A 17510-nucleotide genomic window follows, 5' to 3' on the forward strand; every position below is an offset into this window, starting at 1 on the left:
TTAAACCACAGAGCCTAGGACTTGCCGATCAGAAGGTCGGCAGTTTGAATCCCTGTGACAGGGTGAGCTCCCGCTGCTCGGTCCCTGCTCCTGCCAACCTAGCAGTTCGAAAGCACGCCAGTGCATGAAGATAAATAGGTACCACTCTGGCGGGAAGGTAAACGGCGTTTCCGTGCACTGCTCTGGTTTGCCAGAAGCAGCTTAGTCATGCTGGCCACATGACCCGGAAGCTGTATGCCGGCTCCCTCGGCCAATAAAGTGAGATAAGCGCCGCAACCCCAGAGATAGCCACGAATGGACCTAATGGTCAGGGGTCCCTTTACCTTTATCTCTAGCACTAATTAAAACATGTGGGTCCCTCATAAGACAAAAAGCAGAAGTAAAGAAAAACCTTAATATCATCATATTAGCAAGGCTAATCTCTGTCTCTTGTGTGTTTAATTATAAATAAAACAACTGGACTAGGGACATTTTCCTTTACTTCTGATTTCTGCCACCCACATGTACCAATTAATGCTAGAGAATCCCTTCTGCCAAATACAATCTCCACATAAGAACAAATCAGAAGATAAATCTTTGGCCACAATGATTGCAGATTTTATTATTCCACAACAAGAAGAAGGAAAACAAGCTGTACACAAATCTCTGGACTGGAAGGCTAACCAACGGCAGATGGGTAAGAGCACATGCAAAATGAAAACAGAACAAAAATCAACACTAAACATGTCAGGCATCGTGAAGTCTAGCAATGAAATCCAACACTTTCACACAGCCCACCTCAACGGACTATCAGGGAGTAGCTCCTTAAGGATGAGAAAGGCTAAAAATATCAAATGTGTTATCATACATTGTGTCTTGCTTATTGAGTTGCCTCTCTGCACTAATTACAGGCTATCTTGCAGAAAGAGGCTGTTCAGGATATGCAGAAGCAACTTGGAGGTTTCTCTTTGACACCAGAGGAGCCCACGCCTTTTGTTTTCTCAGCTAATGGACGGGGTTTGCAAAGAGCCTCTTGGTACTCTGCAGGTCCGTTTTCTTTCTGCAACCCCCCTTTTGGCCCAACCACACCTAAGAAAGTACTTGAACAGTAGCCATTGTTATTGCTGTAGGTTTGTAGGGGGTCAGTCTTGGGGATAGTCGAGAGTCTCTTCTGAACCAGCGATTCTGTCACTGGGGAGGTTTAGAATCTAGTAGAAGAGGCCGCTGAACTGGTCAGACAACATAATGGCCTTGGCTGGACTGTTAAGCACCCGCAGGGCTGGATTCACCATTAAGCAAAATGCACATGTGTTTAGGGAATCAAGGGAAAAGGGGCACCATGGAAATTTCCCATTGCTGGATTTACCATGGACCAAATTTGTCCAGGTTCCACAAAAAAAAGCCTCCAAAATAATTGAAAAAAATACATATCTATGTATACACAATAATAAAAAATAATATCAACATAGTAAAAATAGATTAATGATTATTGAATGAAGATCTGATCAAACACTTTGCATTAGAAAACACAGGAGAATTTTTTTCAAATATAAATAAAGTGGAAGTATACAAAAATAAACATTGTTTTCCATATTACTGTAGGCTTCATTTCATTTCAAAAAATAAAACTGAATTTTATGGTTTTATCATTGTTTATGTTTTGAATTAGATATATAAGGGGGCACCAAAACCTTTTAAGTGTCTAGGGCCTCTAAAGGTCCTAATCCAGCCCTGAAGCACTGTCATTTACATGTCCTAAGAGACTGCCATGGATACAAATGGGTGGGCCATTTCCCACCTCACCTGGCTGGATGCCATGTCATCCTAGGAAGGGGAGCGATAAGCCAGGGGAGTTGGTTCTGGTGGGTGAGTTTTATCTGAGGCTGGAAGCTGGAGAGACAGAGACAGGTCTTGCTCTGTGCGTGGGGCCCAAACTGGTCACTTTGGGTCTTCTCTGGAAACCTAAGGGGAAAGCAAGATCTGTTGGACTGTTAATGCTGTGAGTCCCTCCATCCTATGCTTAGGCTGTATATATGTGCAAATAAAACCACACATCCTAAAGACATCAGTCTCCACTGGCCTTCATTCCAAGGAAACCAAAACCTGGGTCAGGGCTGGAACGCCTGGAGTCTCTCACCTCTCAGAGATTGGGGTGTGTGCAATATTTCACAGGCTTTTCCATGGTGTTGATGGAGCCTGCCATTCCATCGTGGTTCAGACTTTTGGCCGGTGAATCCTGGGCCTGCTGGCCCACCATGGGCACCAGAGGACTTTTCATATTCGGAACGCTAGAAATTCTCTGGAAGAGGCCCAACTTCTGCAGGGCTTCATCCCTAGGGGACCTCTGGCCTCCAGGCAATGGCAACGGATGCTTATCTGTTCCCACAGCATCCTCTGTTGGCCCTCTGACAGCAGTGGAGCTGTCAAGGTGGTGGAGGAAGCGAGAACGAAGCTCTTGGACGTTGACTCCTGACCTCATTATTGTGTCAAACTTCCTGAAGTAAGCAGGGTGAGATTCCGCCAATCTATGAGGCCCTCTGGATTTGGGAGAAGAAGGGTTGGGCCTGCTCCTCCTTGGAGTGATGTCAGCTGATTCCTCCGAAAGGGACTTGGTCATTTTAATCTTGGAAAGGGCAGGGCGAGGAGAACTGGGCTTGGCTGAGGCTGCCTCCACAGACGTACTTTGAAGCATCCTGGAGCCAACACTGTCCTTGCATTGGTCTTCAGCACCTGCACACACAACCAACGTGAGTGAGGAAAGTTGACTGCAGAAAGTCACAAATGCTTCAGCTGAGATTCCTGCACTGCTAGATCAACCTTGTGGATTCCTTCCAACTCCACAATTCTATGATTCTAAGGAAAGAGGTTGGAGGTTTCCTTAAGAACTCTCTCCCTTCCAGCCCAGCCAGATATGGTCCACCTCAACGAAACGGTTGTGGCAAATGCATTTGCTGCAGCTATGTGAATGGTTCCCGCAGTAGGCACATCAAGCATGAAGGCAGAAAGCAGAGGGCCGATGATGACTGGATTTCAGATCTAAAGCAGGATTCCCAAAACTGGTACCCTCTAAAAGTTTGGGACTACAATTCCCATCATCACTGCCCATTGCCACTTGACTTGCTGGGGATGATGGGAGTTGTAGTTCAAAACATGTGAAGGACAGCAGGCTGGGGAAAGCTGATTTAATGGGGAAAGATCCATGTTTGGGGCCATGTGTGTGCGACAGAGATGCACCCATCTACAGTCATACCTCTTGTTACATTTGCTTCAGGTTAAATCTTTTCAGCTTGCGTCCCGCGGCAACCTGGAAGTACCGGAAAGGGTTACTTCCGGGTTTTGCCGCTCGCGCATGCGCAGACACTGAAAATGACTACAGCTCCCATAATTCCTGGCCATTGGCTATGTTTGCTAGGGTTGATGGGAGTTGTAGTTCTACATTTTCTAGAAGATGTCCACAAATCTTTGTTAATGGGTTTGATTTCATCTCACCTAGTGGTTCTGCCAATTCCTGATGACTCCCTCCTCCTCCTCCTCCTCCTCCTTCTTCTTCTTCATCATCATCTAAAAGGTCCTCATCCAAGGAGTCAATTGTCTGCAGCAAGTTCTCTAGACATTCCTTCTCTTCTGGGCTTAGCCCAGAGAAAAAATCTTCATTGTATTTTGAGGTGCCTTCAGAAAGAGGTACAGGGCTCAACTAAAGGCAAAATAAGAAGTCTTAATACAAGAAGGCAGGATGAGGAGGGGAAACATAACTTCTTAAAGCCAACAAATATACAGCTACTTTTCCAATTAACCAATGGCAGATCCATGCCATGCATTTAAAGCACATCCAACACACATTTAAAGCACCTGACTTCTCCAAGAATCTTGGGAGCTGTAATTTGTTTTGGGTGCTGGGAATTGTAGTTCTTGGGGGAAACTACAGTTCCCATGATTTGGGGGGGGGGATCTGCTACAAGGCTGAGGAATATGGGAGGTAGCTGGCAAGGGAAAACAATTTGGGAGAGGGGTAGCTGGGAATTAGTAACACTGAACAAGAAATGATTGTTAGCTCAAAGTCCTGAATCAGTACTGGGTGTGAGCTATTGATCATGGTGTACCTTTGTCTCTATTCAACTCTCTGCTCTTAACCTAAACTCATTTACTGATTCCACTGAGACTTTCAATGTACAGCCGTACCTTGGAAGTCGAACGGAATCAGTTCCAGAAGTCCATTCAACTTCCAAAACATTCAAAAACCAAATCGCGGCTTCTGGTTGCCTGCAGGAAGCTCCTGCAGCCAATCAGAAGCCGCAAAAGCCCCGTCGAAGGTTCGGGTTCAAAAAGAACATTTGCAAACCGGAACAATCTCTTCTGGGTCTGCGGCGTTTGGGAGCCAGAATGTCTGAATTCCAGGGTGTTCGATATCCAAGGTGCAACTGTAATAGGAGTGCAATTGCACCTTTGCACCCTGATCCTATGGTCTCATCAAGATGGCTGCTGTTGTGTTTCAGGAATAGTGATGATCCTGGAATGATGAGCAGGATGTCAAGTCATCTGGTCACACCATTTTGGGTCTCGTATAATTGTACCACTGTAGATGCACAACTTAAGTATCTTATGCTAGGACTGCCATATTTCAAGAAGTGAAAATCCGGACACTTCCGATATGAGCTACCATATTGCCTGGGTTTTCCCCGGACATTTTAACTGATTTTTGAAAATTTCACCCAGATGCCATTTTTGACGGGTGAATCCCAGCTATCTCCAGACGTATGACAACCCTATCTTATGCCAGGGCAACACAACTCCCAGCATAAGGTACCAGTACAAGGGTGACACAGTGAATACCCCCACTCACTGGATCATCACCTTGTTGTGTTGATTGGGCTTGCATGTTCCTATGACCCTTGTGAGCGAAGCCGTCGGGAATCTCGTACTCCCAGCAGGGTCACCCAAGGCAGTAAGGTCAAAGGGAAGGAGCTAGACAAAGAATGATCCAAGAAGTCCTCAATGGCAGAACGGGCGGATGATAACAAGTGGTATGTTACAACGGTTGTGAAGGCTGCAGCAGATAGGAATCTATCGGTTTGTCGTGACTACTTCACGCCATCAGAACAGAGCCCTACTGCGAAGACTGTGCGTTGGTCAGCGTGCACTGATCTACACACATAAAACAAATTCACGCACAGGCGTCTTCCAAAAACCCAACCCAAACCCCAAAAGGCGAGTGGCGATCGACAAATGGTAACAGGGGCAGGATCGTGAGATCTGGAAGACCCTAGTCATGAACTGGCACATGGGTGGTGGATACAGATTCAGTCGTTCTGACTCAAGGAACGAGGCAGTTGAGCAGCTTGGCAGCTGTATCCATGACTGAGAAGCCCTTTTTAGGATCCACTCTGCTCACCCCGAAAAGCGGGAGGGGCTAGAAAAGGTGCCCTAAACATTGTCTGCCTCCCCTTTTCCCTGACTGGATTATCAACTCCCGCCCAGAAACCAATGTCCCCACTGTGCAAGAACGTGTGGATCCAGAATCGGCCTCCACAGTCACTTACGGACTCATTGTTAAAACCGTGTTTATGGAAGACAATCTTATTCGGCTATGAGTGATCGCAAAGGAAGAAGAAGAAGAAGAAGAAGAAGAAGAAGAAGAAGAAGAAGAAGAAGAAGAGGCCTGTACAAGGCATATTAAGTGGAACCTCGGGTTGCGAACGTGATCCGTGCGGGAGGCATGTTCGCAACCCGCAGCGCTGCGTCTGTGCATGCGCACGACGCGATTCAGCGCTGCTGTGCATGTGCAAAGCGTGATATTGTGTTTCTGTGCATGCGCGAGCACCAAAACCCGGAAGTAACCCGTTCCAGTACTTCCAGGTTCGGCGTGTCCGCAACCCGAAAACACGCAACCCGCAGTGTTCGCAACCCGAGGTATGACTGTACATGCTCATGACTGTTAAGGAAAGTGAAAAAATGGTTAATTCTCCACCAGTCTGCATAAATGGGGTTTTCCCCCTCCCACAGTACAGCTGCAGGCATCTTGTGACTGTCTTATCTGAGTCGCTGGACAAAATAGCACATAGCACTGGGTAGCTAAAGAGTCAAATTACAGCACTCATTGTTGTGGAGTACAGGATAATCTGTTGGGAGACTGGAAACTCTTGGAAATAACCTGTGAAAATGTGTAAGGCTTTGAGAAGAGCTTGTCTGAGAGAAGATGGACGACTTGCAAGGCTTCTTGGACTCTGAGAACTCTTGGCACTTGCAGGACTAGAATTTCTTGTAGCAACTGTAAATAGTGTGCGTATATTGTGTGTGTGCTTGTGTATGCTAAGTAAAAGCTACCTCCGCTACACAATTGTTTCCTGCGGTGAGCCTGACAGCTCAGCTGAACATCTGTAGCGCACACCCAACAATGTCCTGCACACCAGAGAACACAAGACAAGAATCATAGGACACCCTGAACCCTGACACGCGCTTGTAATGATCATAATCAGAACAATTATAATGCTGTGGTAATTATAATAATTAGGCAACCGGGAGAAAATATGGCTATTTAGCAATAGCTCCATTAGGTAGGAGGAAACCTGTGTGGCAAACATTATTTGAGTCAATATGTCATTCCCAGGAGCAGCACTGTGGTGAACTGGTGTCAGGTTTTATAAAAAGCCATCGCTTTGGTTTGTCCTCTCCACTTCATTGTGTACATATACAGTGGTTGTTAGGATATTTCCGTTCCACCTTAAAGGGGAGCAGGCTTTGTGAGTCACACAGCCTGCGTATTTCCTGTTTCACAGGATGTTTCTGTTGTGTCTTTGCTTTCGCTCTCTCTGTGTCTGTAGACACTGAAGCTGGCAGTCATGTTTTCTTTGTTCTGATCAACGCTGAATAAAACTTGTAAATAATGCTCTCCTGCGTGCAACTTTTGCTGTGCATTATCTGCTGATAGAGCGTGCATGAGTTCTGGAATGTGGCAGGCTATTTCTGGAGCTCGTGTCGCTAATTGCTGATACTGTATCTACGGGAGATCGATGGATCGTCCGGAGGCGGCTTGGGGGCCATGATGGACTTTGTCTCCCTGGCAGTATCCCAACAGTGGTACCTAGGGTTAAGTACTCAATTTGTTCTGGAGGTCTGTTCTTAACCTGAAACTGTTCTTAACCTGAAGCACCACTTTAGCTAATGGGGCCTCCTGCTGCCACCGCGCCACCGGAGCGCGATTTCTGTTCTCATCCTGAAGCAAAGTTCTTAACCTGAGGTACTATTTCTGGGTTAGCGGAGTCTGTAACCTGAAGCGTATGTAACCTGAAGTGTATGTAACCCGAGGTACCACTGTAGTTATTTTAATTCTATAATTATGTCATTCAACCTCATCACCTATTTGTCAAGAGCAATTTTATTATTTGGCTAGCCTGTCCTATCCAGCTGCCTCTCCCTTCTCAGGCCTGCTTCTGGAGTGCATTTGGACTAACAATGGCTGCCAAGAGAATTTGCTTGCCAGCCTGGACCCATTCACACTTCCAGCTTGGTTGACCAAACATTTACATGTGGCATTATTGGCGATAATAACAATTAATTGTGATTAATTCATCGCATTCCGTAAATAATCTCAAGGCGATGCACAATGTACAGCTGATATACATGAAATGCAAAACCACATACAGTGGTACCTCAGGTTAAGTACTTAATTCGTTCCGGAGGTCCGTACTTAACTTGAAACTGTTCTTAACCTGAAGCACCACTTTAGCTAATGGGGCCTCCTGCTGCTGCCCCGCCGCCAGAGCACGATTTCTGTTCTCATCCTGAAGCAAAGTTCTTAACCTGAGGTACTATTTCTGGGTTAGCGGAGTCTGTAACCTGAAGCATATGTAACATGAAGTGTATGTAACCCGAGGTACCACTGTATGCTTTTGCATTTATTGTATGTTTTTCTTCCCCATAAAACAATCCACTCCAACATGGCTTTGTAACGCTTCATAAAATCAAACAGCAAGCCCCCTACCTGGCTGGGAATGATGTCAGAGTTGGCACCTGGAGAAAGCGTCCCATGCATATAGCTCTCCTTTGCAGCCCACAGACAACACCCTTGCTCCTTGTACACTTGGTGGGTTGTGTGTCTGTGTGCAACCAGCACATATCATATGAATCTGCCTTGTGCTGTCAAACCGTTGGTTCAACCAACCCAGTACGGTAAACTCTGACTGGCAGAAGCTCTCTAAGACAGGTTCTTTGCCACTGAGCTTAAAAAATACAGACCATGAACAAGACCACTGCACTCCACTCCTAGCCTGCTTCTCCTTCCCATTTAGTCACATTGAGTCTCCGTACCTGGATGAATTTCCTTGCTAATCTAGCTAGTGCTTATGTAAGGTTTCAAGTATAAGGGGTCATTTTGCCCAAGTTAGTGGGTGCTATTTCATCCAATGCAGTTGTTTGGTCTAGACCCCAGCTGTGGTGTAAATCCCTCTTTGCACTCAGCACGTGCAAACTAAGAGTGGACCTCGGTTTTGCGACCAAGAGATGCAAGGCCTAATTCCTGCTCTAGGTCTCTGTGTGTAAACTCCAGCTCCTTTATCTGCAAAATGAGAGACACCACTTCCGCAAGTTTCTCCTGAGGAAGTTTTGAAACAGGCCCTTTGCCCTCTGAAAAGCAGGTGGTGATTAGTCAGTCCACATGGAGCACTGATGAAACGAGGGTTTGACAAGCGAATGTGTGGGTTTTGCTCATACCTCAGGCGGTGCTTCTTTGTTCTTTTGCTCGGTGGTGAGCTGGAGACTTGCAGCTAAATTGTCCGTGTCCATTTCCTGTCACAACAGAAGCTGCTTCATCAAATCTATATGTTATAGGAAAAGAACGGGAAGGGGGCCATTGAGCTGAAACTGTACCAAGGGGACTCACGGTCCACATTCACAACTATGATACCGCTTTAAACAGTTGTGGCTTCCTGCAAAGAATTCTGGGAGCTGTAGTTTAAGGGTGCTCAGAGGAGACTCCTGGTCCCCTCCCAGAAGTGGTTTAACCAATCAATCCTTCTTCCCAGGCAGCTCTGACAATTGGATCTCTGAAAGGGGAATAGGAAGCTTCTAACAATTCTCAACACCCCTAAAAAACTACATTTCCCAGACTGTTTAAAGTGGTATGAAAGCCCTTTAACTGCATGGCATGAGTGTGACGTTGAAGCAGACCCGATGAAATTAATTAACCTAAGTTGATTGTGTCTATTATATTCAGTGGGTCTAACGTCGGATGCAATCCCCAGTATTTATCTTTACCTTTTTTATTTTTATACAGCGATCCACAGAAAAGAAAAGGGGAGGCAGTGATGTGCAGTTAGTCATCGTCCTTTCAAGGCCAGGAGTGTGTGCACTCGGATAACTGGAGGGGAACCAAGTATGTGGGAAGACAGAGATTAAAAGGAAGATCTAAAAATATCCAGTTTGCAAAACAAAGAACTCTCAATTGTTTTACAGATCCCACGACTCAAAGAAATCTGGCAGATTAATGCTGCTTATGCAAATATGCATATGTATTTCTGGAAAGATTGTGGGGCTGTAGAATTGTTGTGGCACTGCTGGTTCTGTGGGGCTGGTTGTTTTAGTTTGTATGTAAGAGAACATGTGGTTCTTGGGGCATCTCTGTTGTGTTTTATAAATCTTGCTAGCTTCTTTGAGGATTCTAGCTGAAAAGTGGGGTGTAAATCTTCTAAAACAACACGGCTGGCCTCAGCCCAGAATATCTGAAGGAGCATCTCCACCCCCATCGTTCAGCCCGAACACTGAGGTCCAGCGCCGAGGGCCTTCTGGCGGTCCCCTCACTGCAAGTAGTGAGGTTACAGGGAACCAGGCAGAGGGCCTTCTTGGTAGTGGCACCCGCCCTGTGGAACGCCCTCCCATCAGATGTCAAAGGAATAGACAATTGTCTTGACTTTTAGAAAACATTAGAAGGCAGTTTTTAATGTTTGATATTTTATCGTGTTTTTAATATTCTGTTGGAAGCCACCCAGAGTAAGTAATAAATTATTATTATTATTATTATTATTATTATTATTATTATTATTAACAACTCTTCCGCCATACTCTACAGGCTAGCCTTCATCAACCTGGACCCTTCCTACTGTTTTAGACTACAACTTCCAGCAGCCCTAGCCAATTCTGGGTCCCACATTCCTGCTATAGCCCCTCAGTTGGCATATCTGCAGTGCAGGATTCCACCCTTAATAATAATGAATAATAATAAATTTATTATTTATACCCTGCCCATCTGACTGAGTTTCCCCAGCCACTGTGCAGCTCCCAATCAAATATTAAAAACAACAGAGCATTAAATATTGAAAACTTCCCTAAACAGGGCTGCTTTCAGATGTCTTTTAAAAATAGGATAGTTGCTTATTTCCTTGACATCTGGTGGGAGAGAGTTCCACAGGGCAGGCGCCACTACCGAGAAGGCCCTCTGCCTGGTTCCCTGTAACTTGGCTTCTTGCAGCAAGGGAACCACCAGAAAGCCCTCGGAGCCGGACCCCCAGTGAACAATGGGGGTGGAGACTCTCTGTCAGGTATACAGGACCGTGGCCATTTAGGGCTTTAAAGGTCAGCACCAACACTTTGAATTGTGCTCAGAAACGTACTGGGAGCCAATGCAGATCTCTCAGGACCGGTGTTATGTGGTCCCAGCGGCCACTCCCAGACACCAGTCTAGCTGCCGCATTCTGGATTAATTGCAGTTTCCAGGTCACCTTCAAAGGTAGCCCCACGTAGAGCGTGTTGCAGTAGTCCAAGCGGGAGATAACTAGAGCATGCAGCACTCTGGCGAGACAGTCTGCGGGCAGGTAGGGTCTCAGCCTGTGTACCAGATGGAACTGGTAAACAGCTGCCCTGGACACAGAATTAACCTGCACCTCCATGGACAGCTGTGAGTCCAAAATGACTCCCAGGGTGCGCACCTGGTCCTTCAGGGGCACAGTTACCCCATTCAGGACCAGGGAGTCCTCCACACCCACTGCCCCCTGTCTTAGTTTTCCACAGAGGCTGGGCAGAAGCACCAAGTGGGTATGGAGCTTGCTGGAATCCCTGAAGCCTGCAGTGATTCCTTCTCAACCTGAAAATGAGCCGGTGCTAACAAATAAACCAGAAGGCTCCAATACTCTCTCCCAAAGGAAACCAGTTCTGCAAAACTTTCCACCTTCGCCACATCAAGCAGTTGGTCCCTTACCTTTCCCGCCCCGACCTGGCCACAGTGATCCATGCGACGGTCACCTCCAGGCTTGACTACTGTAATTCGCTCTACGCGGGGCTGCCCTTGAAGCTGTCCCAGAAACTCCAGCGGGTGCAGAATGCTGCAGCGAGGCTCCTCACAGGGTCTCTGCCATGGGAGCATATTCACCCAGTGCTTTTCAAGCTGCACTGGCTCCCGGTGCAGTACAGGGTCAGATTTAAGGTGCTGCTTTTGACCTTTAAAGCCCTTCACGGCCTAGGACCCTCGTACCTACGGGACCGCCTCTCCTGGTATTCCCCACGGAGAGCCTCAAGGTCCATAAATAGCAACACCCTAGTGGTCCCGGGCCCTAAAGAAGTTAGATTGGCTTCAACCAGAGCCAGGGCCTTTTCAACTCTGGCTCCGGCCTGGTAGAACGCTCTGTCTCATGAGACGGGCCCTGCAGGATCTGATTTCTTTCCGTAGGGCCTGAAAGACAGAGTTGTTCCACCTGGCCTTTGGCTTGGAGCCAATTTGATTCCCTCCCCCTCTTTCTCTTTCTTTTTCCTTCTCCTGTGATGAGGCTGCATTTTAATATTTTAATGTTTCAATATTTTATTGATGTATTTTAATCTTGTTTTTAAGTTGTATTCATTCAATTTGTTTTTATTATTGCTTGTTAGCCGCCCTGAGCCCGGCCTTGGCTGGGGAAGGCGGGGTATAAATAAAAATTATTATTATTATTATTATTATTATTATTATTAAAGCTGTTCTGAATCTCTCATCTGCTGTGGTGGGTGGGTGCGGAGTCTGTGCATCAAAATTGCTGGCACCCGTCTGCCTCAAGAGAGAATAGAGTGCGCCTCCAGGGGTGAAGTCTAACAGCTGCATTAGCAACACTGAAGTGACCTCCCCGGGGTGCAAGCCTGGGAGGCAATGTGCACGCAGGTCCTGGGCTGCTCAGACGACAAGATCCGCCCCCCTTCTTGGCCTCACTGATGTGGTCCAAAGCAAAGCAAAGCAATATGTTTTTCACCAGCTTGGCTGCAGTAGTTGTCAGAAGGAGGAGCACAAAGCGCCATCCAAACATCTTAGGTCAGGGGTCAGCAAACTTTTTCAGCAGGGGGCCGGTCCACTGTCCCTCAGACCTTGTGGGGGGCCAGACTATATTTTTTGGGGGGGGGGGGAAATGAACAGATTCCTATGCCCCACAAATAACCCAGTGATGCATTTTAAATAGAAGCACACATTCTACTCATGTAAAAACACTAGGTAGGCCCTACCAATAACCCAGAGATGCATTTTAAATAAAAGGACTCATTCTACTCATGTAAAAACACACTGATTCCTGGACTGTCCACGGGCCAGATTTAGAAGGCGATTGGGCCAGATCTGGCCCCTGGGCCTTAGTTTGCCCACCCATGTTTTAGGGACTCCACTCCAGGTTTGTGTAGAGTTTACTCCTTAGCCTTTTCTTCTTCTGAAGATGTCCCGCAAGGCAGCGGAGGTTTAGGACCAGAGTTTTCCTTCTCCTAGGTGGGCTACCTTCCCAGGTTGATGAACCCTGTCTGCCCCTCACTTCCCTCTACAGCGCATGTGCAGAAACTGCCTTCTTGACCATTGGACCCACTATTGGTCTTGTCTGCTCAATCGGCCAGAGCCTGTCTCCACATGCAGGGGAAGTCCGAAACTCACCGAGGGTTTGAGACCCATCAGCTACTCTCACCTGGGTTAGCGGGCCAGTCAAAGCCGTTCCCGAGGTGTGGCTGCTGCCACATGCTGATAGCTTCTAGGAGCCACAGGTGAGTGGTGCCTGGAAACCAGTGACACCTAGGAACATTGGCCCTTCCTCATGTGTCCCAGAACATTGAAACTTTCTTACTTTCCTGATAGCTGCCAACCTTGCCTGCCAGCTCAGAGCCCAGTGAACTTCTCCTTTTTTCTTTTCTTTTCTTTTTTTTGATATGCCTATCTCGTTCCTGCCAGCAGGTGACATCCACCGATAAGCGTACAGTAATTTGTTTCCTTCTCACAACAGAGACACCCGTTATCTTTTTCCAGCGTTCCAAAGCAGCCACAATATTCCCAAAGCTGGTGTAGTTGGTGGGTGCTGCTTTGAAGAATATCTGTGCTGATCAGGTGCCACCGGTGCCATTGTTCCGTGAATGGCACCGGTATTTATCGCAGTGACTGTGAATCTCTAACCAAGCGCATCCTAGATACAAAGCGCAAGCAAAAATAAAAAATGACTCAAAGCACCTATAAACTAGGATTATGTGAAACAGGCACAAATATAAATCATTGGGGTTCCCCCCAAAAAAGTGCTTATAATGAATAGAAATGAATATATTGGTCATATGGCTTTTATAGAGCAATTCTTTGTTTGGGCCACATTAATTGTGCTACCCAGTTTCTCTCTCTCTAGTAATCACCACTGTTGACATGTGCCCCCCACCAGAAGGCTGCCCGCAAGTGCCGGGGGGGGGGGAGAGATTTCCCACCCCTGGGCTATAGGATATGGTAGAAACTCTGCTACACTAGCAGAATGTGAGACTCGTGGCTGGCATAAGAGATACCCTGATAGAACATTCTAGAACATACCAGTGCAACAAACAGAGAAAGAAAACGGAAAGTGTCTTTTAAGGCGGTGCTTGCCAACTGCTGATTTTATAAATTCTAATAGCTAGATAGATAGATTTAAAATCTGCTGCCCACTTCACTTGCATAGGAGCCAACTCCTAGGGGCCAAAGTCCCTTTGACCCTCCCCAATAAAATATTTGAGTAAGCGAGGCCCCCCCCCCAACTTGATGGGCGTTGCTGTTCAAATCATCTGTGTGTTCCGTGTCTTGCAATTGATTAAGCAGGGGTGGTGGTGATATTTTATTCAAGTTGCAATCTAAGAACGTAAGATGAGCCCGCCCCCGATTAATCAAGGGCATATTTACAGTCAAGTCAATGCTTTTAACTTGATTAATCTAACCAACCAATGATTCAACATTGCAGCCCTACTAAATGCAAGATCTCCACAAGGCTTCGTCCCAACGGTTGAGAACCGAGGAGGGGCCCTGCTTCTCTAGCCCCCTGTTCTCACAGGGGCCATCCGGATGCTTGTGGGAACCCCTCTAGCAAGACCTAAGCACAATTGCACCCTCCCCGTCTGTCAGAAACATTATTACTGCCTCTCAGTGTGGAGGCAGAGCATAGCCATCAGGCCTAGCAGCCGCAGATAGCCTTGTCCTCAATTAATTTACCCCATGGTAAATTAAGGCCCAGGGACTTAATCGCCTTCTAAATCCGGCCCGTGGACAGTCCAGGAATCAGCGTGTTTTTACATGAGTAGAATGTGTGCTTTTATTTAAAATGCATCTCTCAGTTATTTGTGGGGCCTGCCTGGTGTTTCTACATGAGTAGAATGTGTGCTTTTATTTAAAATGCATCTCTGGGTTATTTGTGAGAATAGGAATTCGTTCATTTTATTTTATTTTCAAAATATAGTCTGGCCCCCCCACAAGGTCTGAGGGACAGTGGACTGGCCCCCTGCTGAAAAAGTTTGCTGACCCCTGATTTACCCAGTCCTTAAAAATCCTGAAATGTGTTCGATCCAGTTAAAAGGCAGCCCAATTTCTTTTTTTAAAAGCTTAACAGCATTCAAAAGTTCCACCCAATTGTTTGGATAGCCAATCAAACAGCACTTGGTGCTCTGTTTTCTCCTCCGATGGTCCTTAAACACACTTTCAGAGGTGCAATGCAAGGAAAGTTTTGCTACTCCTGGATGGCACAGGAATGTCACCTTTGTATCACAACCTCCAGGTCCTTATCCTTCTCCCCAACTATGGATGTAGCCAGGGTGGGTGCAGCTGCCTCTCTAAATCAAGTAAATAAATAAAAATACTTAACCAACTGACCAATTGCATCGCAGTTAACTCGGTTTTGCCCCCCCCCCCAACATAAAGCCTAAAATAAATCCTGGCTCTGCCCATGCCCCACCTCCAACAGCCCCCTTTGCTTGAACTGAAATTGAAATATAATAGAAAGGGAACTCTGAGACAGTCTTTCTGCTTACCAGCCTGTCCTTAGCCTCCTCTGTTTGCTGGAACTCGGGTGTTGGGAGAGCAAAGGAGCTGTGGCCAGCAGTTTGTGGTCCCTCTTTTCATTCCCCATGGAAATGGGCGACCCTGCCTGTGATTGGTCCTGGATGGATGGAGAGCTTTGTACTGTTTGTTTGGACTCTCGGTGGCATGCAAATAAGTTATTTCCTTATTGAAGCATCCAAAGGCTGTGTCAACAGCACAAATGCTGCCCTGTCCTTCACCCAGGCCCGTTCCCTTTAGAAAGCAATGGCCTCCCCTCTTGCGCAAACACTTCAGCCAACCTAGGGTGGAAGGGCTGAAAAGGAGGGGAGAGCCTAGCGGTTGCAGGTATCTTAGCTACCAGACCGCCCAGGGACAGGAGAAACTCTTCGTTACCGTGGGAACAGCAAGCTCCTTCACGCCATTGTGGAACTACCACCTCGGCTTAAGTCAATTCAAATATCATATAAAAGGCGCACTCTGACATTTCACAACTTAGGGGGCCTTGAAGGCAGCAGGCAAGCGGGGAGTCTCTCGCACCCCAATATGCCTTTCTTGAGTGAAGGATGCACTCTAGGCCCATCAAAAGCAGCTAGACAGCCCGAGCCATTAATAAACTTAATTGCTTTGGATCCCATCCAGAATTATCCATGTCAAAGCTCAGGCTCATCTTCTGCGAGTTGAGCAGCCGCCTCTTTTGTACGCGTATTCTGGTTTTGTGCCTTGAGCACAGGGGTGAGGGAGCTGAGGGCCACTGGCGCCTGCATCTGGCCCTTGAGCCCCTCCCCAAGCTTCACATCAGCTGCGCTCAGCCCCACCCAGACTGCGTAGCACCCACCTTGATTGTTTTTGCTGGCTAGAACATGCCCTTGAACTTGCTTGTTTGCATGGAGGACAGAGAGGAGTCTGCGAGTGCGTATGCAAGATACGTTTAAAGCATGGGTCTCAAACCCTTGGTGAGTTAGGGACTTCCCCTGAACGCAAAGACAAGCTGTAGCAGATTGAGTGGATGAGGCCAAGCCTGGTTCCAATGGTCAAGAAGGCAGATTCTGCACTTGCTGTAGAGGGAAGTGAGGGGCAGATGGGCCTTGTCAACCTGAGAAGTTAGCCCATCTAGGAGAAGGAAAACTCTGCTCCTAAACCTCTGCTGCCTTGCGGGATATCTTTGGGAGAAGAAAAAGCTAAGGAGTAAACCCTACACAATTCATAGTGGACTCCCTAAGAAGGTTGGATGGCGCCTTGTACTCCTCCTTCCAAGCTGGTGCCAAACGTATTGCTCTGCTTTCCTTTGGGCCACAGGTTTAAGGTGCTGGTTTTAACCTTTAAAGCCCTATACGGCCTAGGACCCTCATACCGCCTCTCCTGGTATGTCCCATGGAGGACCTTATGGTCTTCAAATAAAAACATCTTGGAGATCCCGGGCGACAGGGAGGTTAGGCTGGCCTCAACCAGAGCCAGGGCTTTTTCAGCCGTGGCCCCGATCTGGTGGAACACTCTGTCACAAGAGACTGGGGCCCTGCGGGACTTGACATCTTTCCACAGGGCCTGCAAGACAGAGCTGTTCCACCAGGCCTTTGGCCAAGGCACAGTCTGACCCCCTCTCTCCTTCTGTAATCTTCATAGAACTCTAGCCCAATGGTTGCCATTAATTTGATTCTGAACTGATTTTAGAATGTATTTCAATTAATTGTCTGTGGTTTTATGTAAATTGTGCTATTTTTACTGTTGTTAGCCGCTCTGAGCCCGGCTTTGGCTGGGGAGGGCGGGATATAAATAAAATATTATTATTATTATTATTATTATTATTATTATTACTATCATAAGTGAGGCTGGTATTGTCATCTGTGTTATGTACTGAAGTTCTCACCCTGGGCCAGCAGGGGGATACTGTAGATAGTTTTCACTCAGGTCCACATATGCAAATAAGGGATTGAAAGTGATGTTCAGTAATTGGATAGTTACAGAAAGTGGTTACTGTTGCGTTCTAGTGGAGCTCTATATAAGCAGGCTGGCTGAACCCTTCAGCTCAGTTCTGTTCTGGCCTGTGAATAAACAAGAGCTGTTTGAAGAATTGCTGTGTTGTCTGATATGTTCACCCACAACTTAACAATCTGGGAATCCCAGGACCTCCTTATACACTGCCCAGGCTTGCGCCCCAGGGAGGCCAATTTGGTACTTGCAGTGATTTGACTTCACCCCCAGCGGTGCATGCTATTGCCTCTTGAGACAGAAGGATGCCAACAAAAACAAAGGGCAAGCTGATATTCTGTAGGGATGGTTTTATTCCTGTGTT

General features: G+C 46.9%; 1 protein-coding gene across 18 annotated transcripts; it reads right to left on the reverse strand.

Moving 5' to 3' along the window:
* Positions 1-581: 581 nt before the first annotated feature.
* Positions 582-16022, reverse strand: LOC308471631 (uncharacterized protein). Of its 18 annotated transcripts, XM_080995886.1 has the most exons (6): positions 15211-16004; positions 14952-15012; positions 9229-9331; positions 8686-8789; positions 3469-3673; positions 582-2709 (listed from the first exon to the last, which is right to left on the reverse strand). In XM_080995886.1, exons 4-6 carry the CDS (start codon positions 8755-8757, stop codon positions 2120-2122), a joined length of 867 nt encoding a protein of 288 aa, XP_080852012.1. In that variant the 5' UTR covers positions 8758-8789; positions 9229-9331; positions 14952-15012; positions 15211-16004; the 3' UTR covers positions 582-2119. The 18 variants fall into 18 exon arrangements, 16 of the variants coding, with proteins under 16 accessions (XP_080852012.1, XP_080852004.1, XP_080852015.1 ...); XM_080995878.1 differs by lacking the exon at positions 8686-8789 and having other exon boundaries at positions 15211-16008; XM_080995889.1 differs by lacking the exons at positions 9229-9331; positions 14952-15012 and adding an exon at positions 11165-11314 and having other exon boundaries at positions 15211-16005.
* Between the last annotated feature and the right edge of the window lie 1488 nt (positions 16023-17510).

This window comes from Podarcis pityusensis (genome assembly GCF_964106645.2).
Source record: "Podarcis pityusensis genome assembly, chromosome: 2".
Lineage (NCBI taxonomy): Eukaryota > Metazoa > Chordata > Lepidosauria > Squamata > Lacertidae > Podarcis > Podarcis pityusensis.